Source organism: Haliotis rubra, unplaced genomic scaffold, assembly GCF_003918875.1.
Source record: "Haliotis rubra isolate DU_JTF1 unplaced genomic scaffold, ASM391887v1 Scf635, whole genome shotgun sequence".
NCBI classification, from domain to species: domain Eukaryota; kingdom Metazoa; phylum Mollusca; class Gastropoda; order Lepetellida; family Haliotidae; genus Haliotis; species Haliotis rubra.
Genome location: NW_025767341.1, coordinates 585,894 through 607,700, shown reverse-complemented (window position 1 = coordinate 607,700; position 21,807 = coordinate 585,894). Strand labels below are relative to the sequence as shown.

The following is a 21,807-nucleotide window of genomic DNA, read 5'->3' as shown; positions in this document are numbered from 1 at the left end:
CTTTTTAAAGGATTTTCTTGTTTCGAATTTGGGCAGGTACTTTGAGTCAATTACGTCCTTGTTAGAAATTCACTGTATTGACGTCGTTCCGTTCTTTACAAATGCTATCGATGCAGGGACTATTTCCTCTTCCTTGTTCCTGTTCCTTAAAGGTCACATGCAACGTAAAACACAACTTTGCAGATTCTGATACCTTTCGGTATGGACTTACCGAAACAAAGCGTCAAAAATGCAAATTCAACTTATAAAGTTGAAAAATAACGCGATGAAAAAAAACGCGCGAAATCGGAGTTCAAACGTTTAACTAATTTTCCCCAGACTTTTCTGGGGAATACGGGTTTCAACAGCTGGGCTTCGCTCATAGCATGTGCGCAGTGAAATAGGTTCGCGCAACTTGGAAGCGGGCTGTCTGGTGAATACTCGGTGAAGGCTTTGGTGTGAGCTATTTTCATAATGTTTTGTTGATATCTCACAGGCGCGAGCTTTTTATATGTTATGACAGTAAATAAACTGTTTAGATAATTTCATTTGTCTATTTCACCACACGTTCTTCTTACCGAGTCACTTCTCAGTTCGATACTTAAAAGCAATGTCATTATTTAGCGTTGACACAATTTCTAACTGTGATATAGATATGTCGCTGTCACAGACAAAACTCAATGTCTTGTTTTATTGACACCTGTGTGTCTGCCTGCCTGTCTGCTAATGACAATATTCAATACACAACTGCGATCACTGACCACATGCAATTTGAACTTAACACCAATCAGGCTATACACCATAAACAAAACGCATTGATTTATGGCCTGAGTTCGGTCTCTGTCACATTATGTAATTACACAGACAGGCAGGTGTGATACTTGAACACATGACATGTTATGATGTCTGTTGATTGCAAAATGTTATACACAAAAAATGAGCATGTATTTACAAAACCCAACATCTCTATATATTCACACACAATGAGCCGTGAAGGCGGCATCTGCTAATGAACCAGCCGTTACATTTGAGTGCACACCCACCCGCTCTGACTGGGTTTGGTATCCCGGCTGCTTCGTTTCGAGGGAGGTAAACCCAAGTACAAAATATTGCACTTTTGATTTACGATTATACGGTTATAATTTTGTTTATTTGTTTTTTCATAATCAGCAATGCATATTATATGTCATGAAGAAGTGATAATTGTGTTTTAATTATGTTTGATTTTTTTGGTTGCATGTGACCTTTAATATTTCATAATTTGCAAATTTCTGTAACAGCAATGAGGAAAGAGGAAACGATACTGCGTCGAAGCAAAGACTCTTTGGTCACAACTTAATTTGTGTGGCACACCGTTTGTCCGGAATAGCCCGACATGTCTGCTCGGAATAGCCTGACAATGATGTTCAGACGAGTCGTCAAGAGTTACAAACAATTATGAAAATTCGATGATGTGAAATATGTGAAGAATAGTCATGAATATTTATGAGTAGGCGGAGCTTATGTGACCACGTCACACGTGTTTCGCCCTTTTGACTTTTCTTTGATCCTTTTAACTTTTTCAGTTTTGGCTGTTTTATCCTCCTTACGCACTACTTTCACTTGAACACGAAAGTGCATCTACGTCTGCTGAGTCGTGTAAAGATGAATAACGTGGAATAAGGGTACATTTTTTGCCCACAACATAACAAAAACAGCCTTTCCTTCTTTACTTAAATTTAAATTTAAGGGAAAAATCAATATCCAAATGTTTGTTAAAATTTCGATCGTAATTTTTGTAAGCAAAGGTGGCATTTCAGGGAACTTTATTTTCATCATGTTTACCATAGCTGTTCTGTCTTGGAAAATGAATAATGGGAATGGTGTATTGAAACAGTTAATGCTCCTTTTTGTTACTAGTATGTCATAACTCCAGTGCAGCAGGTGGTATCATTAATATAAAGAAACACCTTTTCAAAACGCACGTAAGGCTCGCATCTTAACAAACGTATCATTTGGAAACATAAGAAAACATTACACATTCATCATGAGACAGCTACTACTACTACTACTACTACTACTACTACTACTACTACTACTACTACTACTACTACTCACCTATTCACACGAAATGTGCACCATTTGTAATTTTACGTGTCTCCGCATTAACAAACATTTTTTTTACTGAATTCACCTGTTTATTTCATGTTTATATTAAGCGACAGGCTTGGTAGGTATACGGGATATAGAAATTGTTAATAATCTGTTGTTCATGTGTGTGACTCAGGGTACAAAGCCAAAGCCGAAATCACCAAAACGTGCATGTCTCCACTGATAGTATAACATTTTGAGTGAATATTTCAAAGTAAATTCATCTAGTGTGAGCAAAACAAATTACATTTTCGACAAAAGGTATGGTCCCTTTCGTTCATACCCAGAACATATCTTCATATGATTTAAATTTTTAAGAATATATGTTTAATATGATGTCTCCATAAAAGTGTAATCCACGTTACCTCATGAAAATGTACGGAAGCGCTGAAGGGACCTGATGAAATAAAATTTATCTTGAGCGCACGAGTTAGTATGTTGAGTGCACAAGTTAATGTTTTGAGCGCACAAGTTAGTATCTTGAGCGCACAAGTTAACATTGGACCCATGGGGAATCGAACCCAGGTCTCGACGTGACGAGCGGACGCTTTAACCACTAGGCTACCCCAGCGGCCCGCTGATCTTACAGACTTTATTGCGGACAACTTCCACGATCTGGACAAAGACATGGTTATCGTTGGATGCATAAAAAATGTATCCAATGCGGTTTAATCGTGAAACAGGATAGTGTACGTTCGTTGCTAATAGTGTTGGACCCGGATGGCGTTGAATTTTGCTCAAGACACAGCCTTCATCGACGTGTTTATTCTTCAACTTCCTGTGTTGTTAAAACATGTTAAATTAACTACAACACACATACGTATACATAAGGGATTGAAACGGAGGAAGTAAAACGGGGAACATGGTATTTTAGTAAGAAATAAAGTCGGTACATGTGCTATACGTGCACATACTAATGGATCAAATAAATAAGGCGGCTTTTATATGATATTGTACAGAATTAAACTCAATACATCAGACATCAGTTTTATAATTAAGTATAACACTCAACGTTTACATTTTTCATGGTCATGTAATACTATATATTTATAATAAAGCCGTAGCACAAAGCAAGGTATCCAAGCTTTATGCTAGTGTTCATAATACGTTGTACCAATATTAGAAGTCACCATAAACACTATAGTTAACTCCGACTTTGCATCGTTTGAAATCTTCCAAAAAGTTTAGAAGTTTGTACATTTTAGCCATCAGTCAAGCAAACGTGCGTTCCATTAATGCCATTAAATGCTAAACACGAAGTTGAGCGCTCAAGATACTAACTTGTGCGCTCAAGATATTTACTTGTGCGCACAAGATACTAACTTGTGCGCTCAAGATGTTAACTTGTGCGCTCAACATACTAACTTGTGCGCTCAACATACTTACTTGTGCGCTCAATATAAATTATATTTCATCAGGTCCCTTCAGCGCTTCCGTAAATATGACCATATAATTATTTTTAAAATTATATGTATTCATTAGATAGTATGTCTTATTTACAGTTTTATAGCGGGACAATACAATATTAATCTCATAGCCACTAAATTTCAGCCGAATTCTCACCATGATGCTTCACAGGATTAAAGTTGTCGAGATTTTTTAAGGATGTAATCTACGTAACCACAATAAAATAAAAACTGTACACCCAGTGTCACCAAAAGGGTTTTTAAATGAATAAACATATTCAGTAGTAATAACTAAGTGAAGGAGATGCTCTTCCGTACACCTTAAACGTTTGGTGGGTACTAAAGGACGTCTGTGTACTCTACATTATGTAATCTACGTGACCTCATTTCCAAAGGAGCATAATCTTTTTCGCGGTATGTACACAAAAGTTATGTACCTTTGGCACTGACCGTCCACTGGTTCCAGAAGTAATATTGCCGCAGTCACCCAAGCACCAAACGCAAATGCATGACGGACATTTTGTTCAGTGGCGTGATTGAAATGTGGACGATTGTCCAGTGACACTTTACAGTTCACCACACACTATCAGGACTACTCAGCTAAGGCAGTTTTATGGATCTGAAGCTATGGCATGAACTCTTCTACACATTATTGATTATTTACTTTTAATTGGCTTATCTTTGTTGATATTCTACCTTAAACTAAACAGGTGACGTGACAACAGCTTGGATGATTTTTCACTATACTTCTGTACTGTCTGTACTTTAAATGATGAATGAAACGAAGAAACAGTGTTATCGTAATGTAGATTACAAGATTTGTATTCAAGTTGTGTAATGGCCAAGTTTTGTTGTTTATCACACTATTATACAGATAAAACTTTTGTGAAATATATTTACAGTAACACTTTGATGATCAATTTATGCAAATTAGTTTACCCAAACATGATTGGTCATCTTTGTTTTCTAATTGACATCTGACATTTAATAATTTGAATTTTGTGAACAATAAATGATGTTCTAACATTAGAATGACTCATGACATTGTATCAAACTGTTTGACAGGGGAAAGAAATGTCATGTGTCACCTACATTCCAGATGACAAGTAATAATTACACTTGACTTTAATCAATCAATGATTTCAGTAAATTTATAAAGCTGTAGAACAAAAAAACATAATACCTCTCCGTAATGACAGAGCCTGTTTTGTTTCCACTATGCAGACAGGGTGTGTGTGTGTATCTGTAGAAAATTTTAGAGAGTTTGAATTCAACTCTTTTAGCAGGGTGGAGGGTTGTCTGCAGGTCTTCCCTGTTGGAACTGAATCTGGTGTTTGGTAATCAATGCTTGGGTCATGTGTCATGATATTTATCAATAAACTTGAAATATAGGTGTGCTGTCAATCAAGGTCATCAAATGTACACATTTGCACTGGGGTAGGGAGTCATACCAACATCTGTTGCATCACATAAAGTTTAAGCAGCTGAACATAGACAAGCATGTTCAAAGTGAACATGTCACAGTGGACATTTTCTGTGTAGTCCATGTATCCACATCCATCAAATGTTGGTGAGAGCTACTGTGTATTTAGAAATGTCGTAGAGCATCAGCTGACCATGTATTAGCTGACCTTTGTTACTTTTCCCCATACAATGTCAAAAAGAAATATGTTTTCTTAAAGGTGTTTTATCATCAAAATACAGAGCTGCTTGTCTTCCAGTGGGACAGGCTACAAGAATACTATGTTAAATATTATAATATGTAGTACTGAAGTCATTAAGTTGGTTCATACACATATCTTTATGTCTGTTGAAAAGAATCTTACAAACATTTTAAGTAATGTCATTGGCTCACCAACATTAAATGTGTAAATATGTGGTGGTTACATGTATATGACATTGAGCATTATACCCATAGCACCCGTCGTAGTAATGTTTCAAGTAAACACACACACACCCAACTCCAAGGTAGCTATTTGAAAATACTTTCATAAACAGAAGCACCCCCTACACCCCATTCCTATTTGCAAATATTACATGGTAAATTTACAACAATACAACTGCTTAAAATCCAACAATAAGCAAGTCTTAGTATAATATAAATACAAGTATTACAGTCACGTTTTACAATCACCACAAATGTCACCTTGAATGTTGACATAGCACTAACATTAAACATGGTAGTAATTATAACGAGACATGAAGACAAGGAACATCTTGCATCATATACGAGTAATAATAATTAAAACACATTTTACAGCTACATGAACACTGACATCAACTCTAACGATCTTAACCAAAATCAAGCGTTGGCTCGTCACGCCGAAGGCCCGGGTCCGATTCCCCACTTGGGCACAATGTGTTAAGCCCATTTCTGGTGTCCCCCGCCGTGATATTGCTGGAATATTGCTAAAAGCCGCGTAAAACTAAACTCAGTCAGTCAGTTAACCAAAATCTTCACAGAACAGGGTACCCATTGGAAAGAAGAAGACACATGCCACGTTTGATTATGCATGTGTGATTTCCTTCTTTGAACCTGTGTTGTCTTGTGACATTGACATTTTACCAAAACAATTCCCCAATACTAATTAAAAATAAGCTCATTATTTTTTGTGTTGTAGTCATAAGAGAAACAACACTGTTTCACATCTTGTTTACAAATCATTTCCTTCATAAAGTGGTTTGGTATTTTAAAATATGCACTCTTACATTTCACAAAATGACCTACAGAAACAAAATATGCAAAAATCTGGAGTAACTAAAACTGACAAAGTTGATTATTTCAAGATGTGGTAATTCTTTTTCTAAGCATACACATTAAAAATTAAGAGTGAATGAGTGAGTTTTACACCGCTTTTAGCAATATTACAGCAATATCACGTCAGGGGACACCAGAAATGGGCTTCACACATTGTACCCATGTTGGAAATCGAACCCGGGTCTTCGGCGTGACGAGCGAACGCTTTAACCACTAGGTTACCCCACCACTAGGCTACCCCCACCGCCCCTTAATATTAAGATGTAGCATTACATGTCAGACATTCTGTTCATATCATGAATTACACATGTATAACTTTTTTAGTTCTGGCAAAGGGCAACAATTGCACATGCTTTCCATGGCAGATATGCAGAGACTTGGCTGCATTTATATGTGCAGCCCTAATTAAGTACTTACTATCACAAAAGTCAGTTTCACTAACAGTACAGTACAGTTCATACAGGAAACATGGCATAACTTTACTATTCCAAAGTTTTCTACATGTAACATGTGCTATAACAAACTATCAAACTATCTCAAATCATAATTATAAAATCACGTTGCCATGCAGAGTATAAACAATGTCACTGAATTGTGGCAAAATAGTAAATGATCAATTCGATCGATATGCATCAAATCATATCTTTTAGTAAAGACTATATGCCATGTAAAATTCCAATTGTTCAGCAGTACAATAAGCACAAATGGGTAAAAGAAAAGCACAAAATGTTTTTGTGGGAAAATAATTGGAAACGTCTGTTCCGCTGGCAATAAAAAACCCATCTTGCTGAGAATATCTTACTACCTCAAAATAGAAGTTCCTTCAATTTTCTACATCACGGAGATGTTATTCGGCTGGCATCAGTATGCAAGAACGGTTATCAAAATACATCAAACAAATCAGTAAATTGCATAACGGATGCACTTGAATTCCTGTAGTCCCTCAAGATAACTGCCATCACTTGTCATCTACAGTGATGGGTCCACACCCCTCTTTCTGGAACTTGACAGGCATCTAATTCTGTTGATTTGCATTCCGGGTAACGTCTTCATTGTTTTTTCCCCATCACATCCATCAGAATAAACGTAATTGCCTCTTAAAAGCCATCATACATGAAGTAATATGTGGCTGCTCTGAAGTACAAAAATATGTAAGTGATATTTTTGAGTTTTATAATTACAGTTTTCACAGCATCACAGATCACTTATGTATGTCATCAATGGTAAATAATGTCAACAGATCCAGTTGCCTAAGAAGACTGGCTAATTCTCATTCTGAAAAAAACCATAGTTATTTTAATTATATGAAATATCATAAAACTACATACATGCAGAAACTGTATCCTTTTGGGAACTTTGCATAACAAACCGAATGCTCATTTATGAGGAATGAAGCACAGAAAAAAGAACTTTTCTTGACATGCCATGTCATGTAGGTTTTCAGAAACTACACGATGGCAAGTTATTGGCATGAATGACATGTCCTGCCGTAACATCGGTGTTACCTTGCTGACTTGAAACTAACCGCATGGGTATCGCATGAGAGAAAGCACATTCTGATGCTGAGAATCCGATGATTGAATGTATGAGGAGAAGGTTGGCAGATGATGTCTGTACAAGGGGTGGCTACATGAGGTTCTGATGTAGTCGCCACTGGTGGTTCATACAATCACAAAATTCATTATGCAAGAACTGTGTGTCAGATTGATGGCATAGTCATGGTGACATACATTCCGACAATGTCGATATTCACAATTTTCTATAACGACAATCACTGAGGCAGGCAAACAGTTGAGAGTCTCATACTTGGTGATACTATTTTCACAACACTATACCACATAACACAAACACAAACACTGGGGTCATCCCACAGATGACATCCGTACCTTGTCAGCTTGCTGAAGGGGTTAACCACTTTGGTCATGTGAACAAGACATCCGATTTTGGTACAGAAGGTCTGTGGATATATTCTACTGTTCCAACACAGAAATTCATTTTTTTTTTATCATGGGCAACGTTTGGTTGTTTTCCTGGTGAAAGTAACATGTAGCTTAGAACATAGGTCCATAAGAAATGAGACTGACCAAATTATCATGTTGTTCAATGCATGTCATAGTATTCCTGTTTTGTGTTAGAATGCTTATTCAGTCAATCCCATCATAGTGCTGTAGTGATTCACAAAAACATTACTAGTATATATAACTTATAGACTTATATACTTATGTAGAAAATTTAATTGCAGGAATCCTATCTGTGTCCACCTCAGTGTCATAGGTTTCCTCCGTCTCTTTCTCTGAAACTGTAACATTATTGCATGTCAGATATTGAAACCGATATGAGTAATCCTGGTTTAAGCAGAAGTTGGGAGTGGGCAGACAATGACTTGACAACTACATGCACTTAAAGTGGTCGGCACAACACTATCACTATCAGATGCCTGGTTGGTAGGTAAAGCCTAATTTGATTTGGCAATATACAATGGTATAGGAAACTCTTACAATACATACATACATACAAACATATGATAGCGCCGATATCCAGTACAACTGCTCAAAGGCACTTTGTTTTCACTCGATCATTCTATAGCCATCACAACGGCACATCGTATTTTTCAATCTCAACTCCCTGGGGATCATACAACTCTTGCTGCCTACTAGGCACACCGAGTTAATGTGGCTTTTCCATCCTTACGAGGTAGCCATTCACCGCTGGGTGGACTGGGACGCATAGTCCCTTTGTCCAAGTTTTACTGCACGTTGCAGTACCCACAGCTAGGTGTTTGCACGTATTCATGTGGCCACCATCTGGTCATCTACCAACGGATTCGTGGGTTCTTTTAAGTGCACATGGTTGTGTACTGTACAATAGGGGTTGTGACAACACTGAAAGAGTCTGCACACAAAGTTGACTCCAAGGTTTTTTTACCCCCGGTCACAGGTGGGCTCGATCCCAGCACCTCCAAGCTCGCTGGATTACTAGCCTGGCGCCTTAGACAGCTCGCCCACCGCTCCCCGCGGTGCATTACAAGGTGTTATTGCTTGGGCAAGGTGAACTACCATATATCTTTCACAGGGGCGTGTCACGCTTAGAAACAGCGTTAGAAAGACATATAGGTATATAGACCCTACCCTAGTACTATATAAAAGGAAAGGGGTGTAACGACGGAACCACTCCCTCCTCAATCTAAGTTAGATTTCACCACGTAAACTATTTTTAAGGCCCCGTCGAGGCCTACGGATCAAAAACGAGATGATTTCCCTACAAAATGAACTATAGATGGTCACAATCGGATCATTATTTCAAAAGTTATACGCCACGACTCACCGAAAACAGCAACCTCCTCAATTCCAACCCAAAAGCATGGATCACCCATGACAGCGAAAACTCACCTTTTAAATTCGTTTATTAATTCCAGCCACGTTGACAACACCTATGTAGGGCTAGATTCGATCAGCAGCGGCATTCCACGGGTCTAAAAAACTAATTGCAACATCTACACATCATTTTCTCGACAGTAAGCAGGCATTTTCTCCAAAACCATCGGCAATCATACTCACTTGTCGGCCATAGATGGCGAGTGGGAGTCGCTCCTCCTGGGGTGTGTAGTCTATCACTTTGTTTTTCCAGAGAACGTATTGCTTGCTGCCGACGCAGTGGTCGATGGCCCCACACTTGCACGTAGAGTTGTCTTGTTCGAAGAGAGTGGGGAGTTCCGATATGGCGGCGAGGCAGTCAGTGCATCGGATGTGTCTGTCCTTGGGTTCTGGGCAGTTGGCGAGAACGATTCGGAGTTTGCCTGCCGCGGGTCGAAATTGGTTGGGTGGGTAGATGTACACGAAATCGACTATTTTGCCGTCTTCTACGAATTGGCGAAAGCACAGCAAATAGAGTCCGAGAAACTGGATCTGGTAGCGCTCGTAGAAGGTGAGTCCAGATTGCTCCAGGATTTGTTTCTCTCGGTCGGAAAGCAACACGTTGGGACGATTCGCTTGTAGGGTCTCGTAGACTTCGGCTGTGTCGGAAGTTGTCATCTGTGTCTCTATACCACCTCGGATTCGTGTATATCTGGCTTGCGATATATGGTACTTCCTCTTCGCTTCCCGAAGGGACAAACGACCCGATCAGATCTCGGCATAGGCTTCGCGGGATAGCTTGGTTCCTGGCATATTTTTTCTATATCCGTACACCGCATATCTCTAATTCGAGTGCACTTGCGTCGGGAGACGAGGAGTGGTCCGATATAGTTTTTGTGAAAAACACTCATTTTTACTCATACACTCATTGGCTAGCATGGAGCTTTCTAGGCAGGGTGAGCCCGTACCGCCATTGTCTATACTACTCTGTATGTGTGTGTGTGTGCGCACGCGCATACGTGCGTGTGTGTGTGCTTGTGCATGTGCGCGTGCGTGTGCGTGTGTGTGTGCGTGTGTGTTTTATGTTAAGCGCTGTCTGTTAAACTATTTTGATACAAATGTGTTAGATAATACGCATGAAGGTATACTGTGGAATCAGCTGCGTAACAGACGGGACAAGTCCAACTTGTATGCCTGTGTGTGCCATCTACACCCTGAACACACGGCAAGAAACGTAAACGCTTCTGACTTTATCAATGTATTGCTGTCTCAGATTTTAGATTATCAAACTAGTGGTGAAATACTGTATATATATGTGGCGATTACAATAGTCGGTATGGTGAGCTGGATGATTACTTTGATGGTGTTGATAAACTACCAGGCAGAAGTATGATAGACTTTAACTGTAATTCCGTTTTTCTTGAGTTTTAATTGATGCAGATTACTGTATCCTTAAAGGAGGAAATTGTATACAAAACGATTTTACATGTGTATCATCAAAGGGTCTATTTGTGGTGGATTATTGTATTGTCCCCCATGAATCACTGCCAAAAATGAGTAACTTTGAAGTACAACGCTCTAATGCAGTGTGGATGGGCATTTGGTCACCGAGTTTGACCACTCCTTGTTACAGTGGATCTGTGATATTGATGTTGTAGACACACATGTACAGTCTGTAGGAGTTGACACTGTTAAAATTACGAAATATACTGATGTACAAAAGAAAGTACACACCTGGTGTTTTGAGACCATTAAAACAACGTAAATATTTTGCTATCAATAATCCAACTGGGTACGATGGCGTCTTCCCGGAATGCCGGCACCTTTTGTTTTAGGTAGGCAAAGCAATGAAGAATGCAAATTGGAAGACAATGGGGGATTATGGGAGGGCATCTCCTAACCAACCATGTGGAAGGCTGGCTCTCCAGCTTCCGATATCTATGGTATTATTGCAACACGAACACAATGTTTGTGACATGTGAGTCGCAATCAAAACACTTTTCTAAATATTACGCTGTTTTCAAGAAAACATTTTACCACAGCATCAGGTGTGTACTTTCTTTTGTACGTCAGTTTACTTTACATCATATATTCCCGGTGATTTCATGAGTTCAACACAGTGCCAAGCTGAGCTGAGTGATGTGACTGAACGCCTGCAGAATACCGAGCAATCCCACCTGGACCTTAACACAGCCTCAGACCATTTGATTGGTTTGATAAAGCATGAAATAAACGAAAAGCTTGTGAGCAAAACTTACTTACTCAACTCTCATTTACCAAACAAGCGATTGTCTTACAAAAATGTGGAATGACTTATGTGAAGCGGAGAGAACATGATGTAAGTGTAGAACCGGAGCAAGCAGACAGTCATTCAAACATGACTGTAAGCTGAAACTGAAGTATTTTGATAAAAGAGTTCAGAAGGCTAAAAGATCATTTGTAAAGGATGTTTTAAATTACGAACTATGTGCGTAACTATGTCGGTGTGTGACGTCATTGATGACGTGCTGGAGAAATGGAAACACGACTATAGTGTACTTTTCAATGGTGACACCTGTGAAGGACATTATACTGATAGATGGAGGTAACCATGTGTTGTTTAATGACATAATCGGTATGCTTGAGGTGAGAACTACTATCTATAACGCTAACAAGGGCAAAGCGCCAGGCTATGACAATATCCCTATGGAAGTGTTAAAATCTGAGAATATCGCTACTGCACTACATAAGGTTTTATTTGTTTGTTTTACTTGTGGAAAAGTACCAAATATCTGGTCTAAGGGAATCATCAACCCGATACCGAAGAACCACAATGGACCCTAAGGATCCATTATCATACAGAGTGGTTACTCTCACAACTTCAATATATACTGTAAGCCATTAAAAACGCAATTGGTATTTGTTGTCCTGAAACTTACAAAAGTTCTATTGAATATTTTGTCCTGCGATACAGAGGATGTAGGGATAAAAGGCTGTTATTCTGGCCCATTTCGAGTTCGAGTTCTGGAGCATTCCTCGCACATGAACTTTGATACTTAAAATTGAACCTTTGACATTTCTCGTAAACACAACCACATTCATGAAACACGTTGTCCACATGCATTACCTGCACCCAGGCCCTGTAAAAGCACAAGGAATTGTGGAACTCAATCACTTTGAGAAAATGCCACACTTGACACAAGACGAAAGGAATCAGGTTATCGGTATGGCCAGCCAAGGTGCTTCAAATGTGATGATTGCCAGGCACTTTAATTATGCATCCATCAACTGTAAGTCGACTCAGACAACGTTTTCGGGCTACCGGAAGTGTTGCTGATCGTCCGCGACCTGGTGCACCACCTGTGATAACAGCTCGACAAAACCGCAATATCCGAGTTTCACACTTGCGAAATCGGTTCCAAACAGCTGATGATTAGGCAAGCAGGACAATTGGGACAAGTCAACGTCATTTCAGCGCCCAAAAGGTGCAAGGACGCCTTGCTGCCTTCAACATCCGGTGTTGTCACCCGTACCGTGGTCCAACCTTATTGCATCGCCACAGACTTGCCAGACAGCGATTGGCAGCAAATGGGGCCAATCTGGGCAACAGGACATGGCAAGATGTCATTTTTTCAGATGAATCCAGGTTAAACTTATCCTTTGCAGATGGACGTCAACAGATTTATCGACGTTAAGGAGAAAGACTTGCGCCAAACTGTGTCCTTGAACATGATCGTTTTGGAAGGGGTGGTGTCATGATCAGACCACAGACCATCAGAGGCTGCGGACCATCCAACAGCTGTTCCTGAGAAATGTGTGTCTTTCAATACCCCAAAGACTGCGAGCATGTCTTGAAACGCACGGAGGACAAACACGATATTGACTGCAAGTGACCCCTCCTTTGTGTGATGTCGTTGTTGCGTCGGACATTTTCAGATGAAATTATTCACAGATGTTCACTTAAAACATATCTGCCAGTATGGTTTATATATGTTGAAATTAGTGTGAGTAAAGAAAGTATGAATGTCAAATTGCATTTTTAATGGCTTACAGTATATTAGCTCTACTGTGGTGTACTGAATAACAGGCTGCAGCTATGTACAGCATCAAAAAATATACTCAGTGATTCTCCGAATGGTTCCGCAAGAAACGATCAACTAAACCATGTACAAACACTCACGTTTGTTATTTAAACTCGTAAAGCCAGCAAAAAGCCAACGTTTGTGGCGTTCATTGACTTCAAAAAAGCATATGACTGTATCAATAGAGATGTTCTCTGGGACAAGGTTGCAGCTGTCGGTGTAGGTGGAAATATGTTAAGTGCCTTACAACCATTGTGCAAGGACGTTCAGTGCTGTGTGAGACTACATGGGTATCTAACGCCTTGGTTTGGGGGTGAATCGAGGATTGAAACAAGGTTGCTTACTCTCCCCCGTGCTTTTTAACTTATTTATCAACTTCAATCTTTATTTTTTCATACTGAAAGGCCACAGACCTGTAGTACATTAATTAGTCATGCGTAGGTAGTAGAACATTCTTTCTGAGAATAAAAGCTTTGTGAATATCTATGGACAATCTTTCTAAATGTGTTTTACTCGAATTATTCATCAATGATATAAACTTATGAGTTTCAGGATGAACATAATAATATTTATTTATATATCTATTTCTTAACGATAAATATGCTGGGCAAACACGTAAAGTGAAATTCATCTTCGATCTCGTTTAAGTTGCACATTTGACAGATTCTATTTTCTTTCTTAATTCCTTGGTATCTCCCAGTTTCAACCTTTAAATCATGTGCAGAGCAGCGGAATCTCGCCAGTGAAGATTTACATTTCCTTATGGTCAAAACTGAAAGATACTGTTCTGTATATATGGAATCTTTTATCATTTTGTAGTAAAATCATTTATTTGATAATAAGAGACTAGTTGACCAATTTTAAAGGAATATATCTTCAAGTCTTTGTTTAACTAAACAGACAAAATGAGAATGAGATTCTACAATTTGTTCATGCCAGGCATCGCGGAAGCCGATAGATAATAGCAAGTGTTTTATATATGTTACCGTTTTCCATGGCTGTCATATAGTATCATCATATCATAACATTTTCTTGGCAATCTGTGTGAGGGCATTGTTAATAATTTTAACCAGTATCTAATAAGTTTTACATTTGATTCTACGTACAATGGATATCATCCACATTCTCGGTAAACTTTACAAGTAGAGGTGGCTGTTTTCACGCCCAGAAGTTTCCTGCATGCATACAAATGGACTGTTTCTATAACATCATAAGTTTTAAAACCCTTCCTTCTGCACCGTATAGCAAAATTGGATATATTTTGGCATCAAATGTTTTGAAAAAAGTCGCCTAAAATATGTATATATTGTGTTATACCTATTTTCTTTGCTTGTATAGATGCCTGTGATGTGTGTACTGCCCATGAAAGAGGATTGGTAAAATGCACACCATTGTATAAAATTGTAGAAGTTGTCAGTGGTAATACCTGCCTTGGGCTCCTTTTAACGGAAAAGTTAGATTTTAAGGCAATGACAGATACAGCGGCCAAATCTGCTAACAGGGCACTCGGGTTACTTATATCAAGGTTTCAGTTATTGGGTGACATGCACTATTATACATATCTTCTAGCATTGCCTTTGGCGACATGCCCTGTTTATGCCAAACCTAATCACCTAATCGTCTACCGTTTTCCATTTTTTTCTGCAGTTTCTCTCTCACATGTGTCAAATTCTCTGGTTGAATTCTAAAACGCAAATGTAGAAAACAAAAGCAATATCCATGAGGCCACATACTTTTCGATTAACCCTTATAAGTGCACATGGATAGGGTTCAGTTTTAAGCATCTTCATAAATCGTGGTGAGCTGTAACCAACACGATATAAACAAACAACTGTTTTCACGCGTGAATAATAATTGTCTCCAAAAGAAATTCTAGTGTTTGAATCGTCGTAATTTCGGCTTGGATGCAAAATCGCATTTCAAAGAGATTACACGCTAAGCACTAACACACAGTTTTTTCAATTAATTTTGAAAGACCCTGCAAGAAAACAAGCCCACCGTGAACGTGGAAATCATGGCTAATACTGGTAGTCATGTCACTGATCACAACAATCCAACGTCTGTTGAGTACGACTACATTGACGACATCCCCGACTCCGCCTATCAACAGGCGATGGAAGAAAACCAACCGGAAGCCGAAAATGATTATGAATGCATTGCTGAAACCAATCCTGGTTATGATTACATTGAACCAATAAACGATCCACGTACGGTAAGAGTTGAAGTTCTGTTTTTAGGTCAATAGGTCTCGACATTACTCTTGATACATAGCAAACTTATGAATACCAAAATATGAAAAACTTTACCGGTAGTTCTTTTGTTTTTGTTTTAAAACATATTTTATTAATGAGAAAATGACTGGGTACAAGTTGTACAACTTAGAACACCCTTTCCGTAGTATTTACATAAATACTATTTACATTCTTTATACAAGGTGGACAAAAAAGAACAGAAAGATGGGAAACAATGGAACAACTGCAATAATTAAAAGAATCTTTTTGATTGACAAATATATGTTTGAACAATTGTAAATACGTTTTGATTTATGCGAAGTCATATCTGCATTGCCATATAATAGTCACTCATAATTTATATTCATATTGGTAACACTGCGTATATTAAACATCATGTTCTCTCTCCAGTGTATAATTGACACTCAAATAGGTAATGATAAGAATTTTCACAAACATTTCCACAAGAACATCTTGGGTTATCTTTTATACCAACACGGAATAGATCATAATTCAATTGGCTACCCATGTAACGTAGTTTTGTAAGAATGGTATTTGCGTTTCTCGGTCCAAAATCAAAATATTGAGGAGCAGTTTTGTTTTATAACAATATTAGATTTGAAACTACTACGCAATGAACTTCACATTGTTTTTAAACAACCACTGCTTGTGATCATGACCAATGGCCACAATCGCTATTTTGGGCTGCAATGCTAACGGGTTCTCTTTGAACTGTCGTAAAAGCTGTTTCATTCTAAAGTTCACTTCCTTAACCAAAATTAACATAACTCATGACCCAAATATTATGTATATTTTCATGATACCAATTTCAGTTATAAAATTGAAATGCAACTGAATCCTAGCGTCCTGATGACCTCGCTGACATCGTAAAAATATAAACTGTTTTTTTCTTGTTTCAGTTTTCGGAAAGGAAGTGTAAGAGGGGTATTGTTTTTCTCGTACCCATATTTGCTGGTGTAATAGTGAACTTCATAGCTGGACTCTTCTTTACGACCTTTCCACTGCAGCTCACCAGTATAGTTGGATGGATGGTATTCATAGTGGTTAACGCGCTGGCAGGTATAATTCGTTGGAGATATGTGATTATAGTTTGTGCTTCTTTTTCAATAATTATTATTCATCAATAGATCAGCGAGCGAAATAGACATGGGATAGCGAGCCACCGCTTTAAACACTGTAGCCAGAACTGGAATGATCCATCTAAGCTTAATGCACCATGGCCATCAACGTCATTTCTGTCTGTTGTGCCAGTAATTGTCAAGGAAACAAGTGTTTCCAGATAGAAACTAAATATTTCATATTTCGCATTCAGTCACGCGGAGGAACCTGTCTCTAGTATGTTGTGTATTTCAGCTGCCTCCTGTGCGCCACTTATGATCAGATACGGCTTCCGGAAGGTCGCTCTCGGCGGAAGTGTTCTACTCATCTTTTCCTGTATCTCATCGTCATTGACAACCAGAGATGACATTAAGACATTCATCCCACTCATCATCTGGAAAGGTCTGTTTTAATCGATTTTCAAGTGAAATTTTCTATCTATTGTGGGCGTAATTGAAGGTCTACTGAATCTAATGAATATGAGTGTTGTCAAAGGAGTAGTATTTGGAAATGATGACGCAGCTTAGTATACATTTGTATTGTGTATGTAAAAAGGATAGTTGTATGACTCGCTCACTTAATATGAAGTTTTCTATCCCTAAGATCGTTCCTTTTCATCATACTACCAGTGAAGATCCGGATCTTCAGTAACCCCTGCTTGTCGTAAGAGGCGACTAACGGGATCGAATGGTCAAGGTCGCTGACTTTGGTTGCCACATGTCATTTTATCCTAATTGCGTAGAACGATGCTCATGCTGATGATCACTGGATTGTCTGGTTCAGACTCGATTATATACATACCGTCGCCATATAGCAGGAATATTGCTGAGTGCGGCGTTAAACAACAAACCAACCAACCTCTTCATCATACAGCTTCTAAATGCCACTAAAAGAAGTTGTACTCAACATGCATCCATCCACTTCCATTCCTACCAGCCTCCTCCTACAAAATCAGTTCGTAATAAGGGTTATATATTGATATGAAGCTTCTGTATACTATTGCTTTACCTTGATAAATCGACTTCATTGCTAGGTTTTTCTGTCGGTCTTCTTCGTTCTACTGGAGTCGTGGCTACAGTGGACTATCTCAACACTCGCCCAACTCTCGCAATTATCATCAGCTACTTAAGCTTCGCCATCGGGAGGTTTGGTTACCTATTCAACTTCATTCACTTCACAAAATGGCTTGAGATACCTGCTATATTAGGACTTGTGGCTGCTTTGTTTCTACAAAAAGAACTCACAGACCCATGTGCAGAATGTGACCAAGCTCTTCAAACATCCACCGTTTTATGTCCTCGTATCGATAACAGTTGTCTGTTCTATGGGTAGGTATTTTGGAGGTTGTTAATTGAAGAAGATGCAAAACTTGAATCAATGTGCTGTGATGACCCAGCGGTGGGAGGAACCTTGAATCGATGTGAAGGACGATGTCTCTTATCTGCTAATGGTTTGAAATCACATTTTTAAACCTTCACGAAATGCCTGATCTTGACATGTCCCTTTGCAAATGTGATAATGGAAAAAAACTATGATTCACACAAAAAAATATTATTTGTATTCTTTTTAAAGAAGATGTTTGGTATGACTTTCTAATCATTTGCGAAAATAGTATTACCTCAATCTTACAAACGGGTGGGGTAGCCTCGTGGTTAAATCGTTCTCTCATCACTGGCGTTCAGTTTGTGAACCCGTTCTGGTGTCCCCTGCCGTGATATGTCTAAAGCGGCGTAAAAACATACTCACTCACTCATAAACACATGATTATGATATAACCGGAATCGTACAATAGGCTCAGAAGCAATCAATTTCAACGTCGTATTGGCCAATACTTGTGTTGGTCTTACTTTTTACAGTTGTGGGGTAAATATATGTGTGGTTCTATGCCAGATTGTAAGACTCATGGATGCATTTATGTCTGACAGGGATGGCAAGCATTTTGACACCAGTCGTCATCTTACCGCCTTATAAAACGTGGACGATCTTCGTTATCGAGATGATCGTGCTGGTTGTTCTGTTGGTCATCCGAAACTTCCTGACAGTTTGTCTGAAAAGGTCAGCTCTTTTATCCATGGGGCTATCGGCCGTAGGTGTTGGCGTCGTTTTAATTGCCCACAAGGCGACTCATTCTGTTTCTTTGGTTGTCGGGATTGGATTTGCCTTTGGTGAGTAAACTAATGAATCTACTCTACGCACTCCGCAGTACTCCATAGTTCTGGAGACTGACTATTTAATCATCTTAGAGAGGGAGGGTGCTTGCAATATATATTATGCCTCAGACTTTTGAAAATCAATTAAATTCTCTGGCCCATTTACGGTCAATCCTTTAAATAAAACATGAAAAATAATAATATTACACTAAAATGTGGTGTACGTCGCCGTAATTCGTTTTGAGAAGTTGCGAAAAGGCTGGATGCGTCAACTCACTAGTTCTAGGTTTGTCAACTCTATACCCTCGGGGTGAGAATTCACCTGGATGATAAACTTCGAAGACCTGCATCCCTTCTTCCTTTCCTTCCACAATGAGCAGATGATCATGATGTTAATCACCGGATTGTCTGGTCCAGACCCTATTATTTTCAGACCGCCGCCATACAGCTGGAAAATTGCTGAGTGCGGCGTTAAACAACACACAGACACACCCATCCACCCACCCACGCACGCACGCACGCACGCACATATTCACACACTCACACTGAAGTTCCAGATCTGTGCTGGCAATGGTATGCAGTTATCTGTTTTGTCCGAAAGAGACAACTGAATTCTTAAAGACTTGAATTCTTGTTCCAGTGCTCTCCCAAGTATTGTTGCCAATAGCGTTGATCAGCACTACTGAAAGAAGCAGCCTGAAACTGGCCCTCCCACTCTTGAGCTTCTTTCAGCTGACGGGATTAGTTGGCGGTGTCATTATTGGTGGGTAGTGTCCTCTGTTTCTATAGTTTGATGGAAGTTTGTGTTTTAATTTAACGCCGCACTCAGCAATATTCCAGCTATGTGGCGTTTGTCTGTGAATATTTGAGTCTGGACCAGACAATCCAGGGATCAACAGCATGAACATCGATCTACGCAATTAGGATATGATGATAGATGTTAACCAAGTCAGCGAGTTTGACCACCCGATCCCGTTAGTCGCCTCTTGCGACGAGCATGAGTCACTGAAGACCAATTCTAACACGAATCTTCACGGGTCTCCAGCCATATGATGTCGGTCTGTAAAAAATCGAGGCTAGACCTGACCACCCAGTCACTGACATCCTGAGCATCAATCCAAGCATCAACCACATCTAAGTCGCCTCTTAGGATACTCATAGGTTGCTGAATGTCAATTCTATCCCAGTCTTTGGGGGTCAGTAGACCTGTAAAGCAGGAATCCTTGTCAAACTGACAAGATGAACATGAATGCATGTTGTTCACTGGTCCCTCGGGACCTTGGGCTGATGTACCCTCGATGAGTTTTCTTTGAGTTTCTTATTATCTATATTAAGTTATTATCACAGATTATTATTTCAAGCTGATATACATAATAGTCAGTAATCCATATGTTTTCCGTATTTAGTTTCATGTACAAAATTAATACGTTCCATAGTTGATTGATATCGACTATAGATATTTATCTGTGCTCCCATCGGATTTTAGTTGTAACCATGGAGATTCCTTATAGTAACTGTCTCAGAAATGTTTTATCCTTACAACAGCATCTACCATTGTCATTTTAGGAGTAATCCTTGAGGATACATCGTCATTAATTGGAGCCATGTATTTCGGTGGAGTGTCTCTGATCGTTGGCGGAGTTGGAGCCAGCATTGCATGGGTGTTGTTGATAAGACGCGGGCCCCTTCCCAGTGATGAGCCTGCCGAAAACATCAACGATGAGGAGGGAGATGACGCTGGTGATGGTGAGAGAGAGGACCATGTCGAGGACCAAGTCGAGGACCATGTCGAGGTGGAGGATGAGTTCTCTCGCAATTGATACATCCCTACATGACCAAACTGGTGCTGTAGAGGTAGATTGTTACACAACAGAAACACCATAAATAAATAACGTTACTATATCCGAGGAGGATTTAAAGTGTCTACTCAAGACTAGGTTGCATTGCCTCTCACTAGACTCTTAGGATTTTGTCTGTACATTTGTTCTTTGATTTTTTCTAATTTTGTCAAAGTGCCAGTGAGCATCTATTGATGGATACTAGGCGTAATATAAATCAATTATTATTATTATTATTATTACAGTTTGGTCACAGATAATAAAAATTCAGCGCAGGCGATATTGTGAAAAATAACAATGCAGATCTATTATTCCTGGAGTTATTATGACATTAGAATTTGTCTTTCAATACAAGTTTTTTATGGGGCAGCTTTGAACTTTATGCCTGTTATAGAAATGATAAACATGTCTGCCAAACACTTTCTGAAGTAGGTTGAAATTAGAAAAACAGGAAGTATTTCGAAATTTTTGTATTGCATTCATAACCAGTATAAGTGTGTTATCAAGGGCGATGTTATCTTGTTATGTATATATAATCTTCAGTTTCTGAATAACACTATCAGCTTCCTGCCAAGGGGCGGTGGGGTAGCTTAGTGGTTAAAGCGTTCGCTCGTCACGTCGAAGACCCGGGTTCGATTCCCCATTTGGGCACAATGTGTGAAGCCGATTTCTGGAATGCCCCGCCGTTATATTGCTGGACAATTGCTAAAACCGGCGTAAAACCCAACTCACTAACTCACTCACTCACCTGTATGAAAGTCTTAATTTTGAAGCCATTTTGA

The 21,807-nt window shown here is 39.2% G+C and overlaps 1 protein-coding gene across 1 annotated transcript in view; it reads left to right on the top strand.

Moving 5' to 3' along the window:
• The window catches only part of LOC124256686, a 60,402-nt gene that overhangs the window by 4,568 nt on the left and 34,027 nt on the right, over positions 1-21,807 (top strand). The window contains exons 2-3 of the mRNA XM_046690657.1: positions 15,663-15,899; positions 16,839-16,998. Of these exons, the coding sequence (XP_046546613.1) occupies positions 15,663-15,899; positions 16,839-16,998 (397 nt within the window). The remainder of the gene's footprint in view (positions 1-15,662; positions 15,900-16,838; positions 16,999-21,807) is intronic.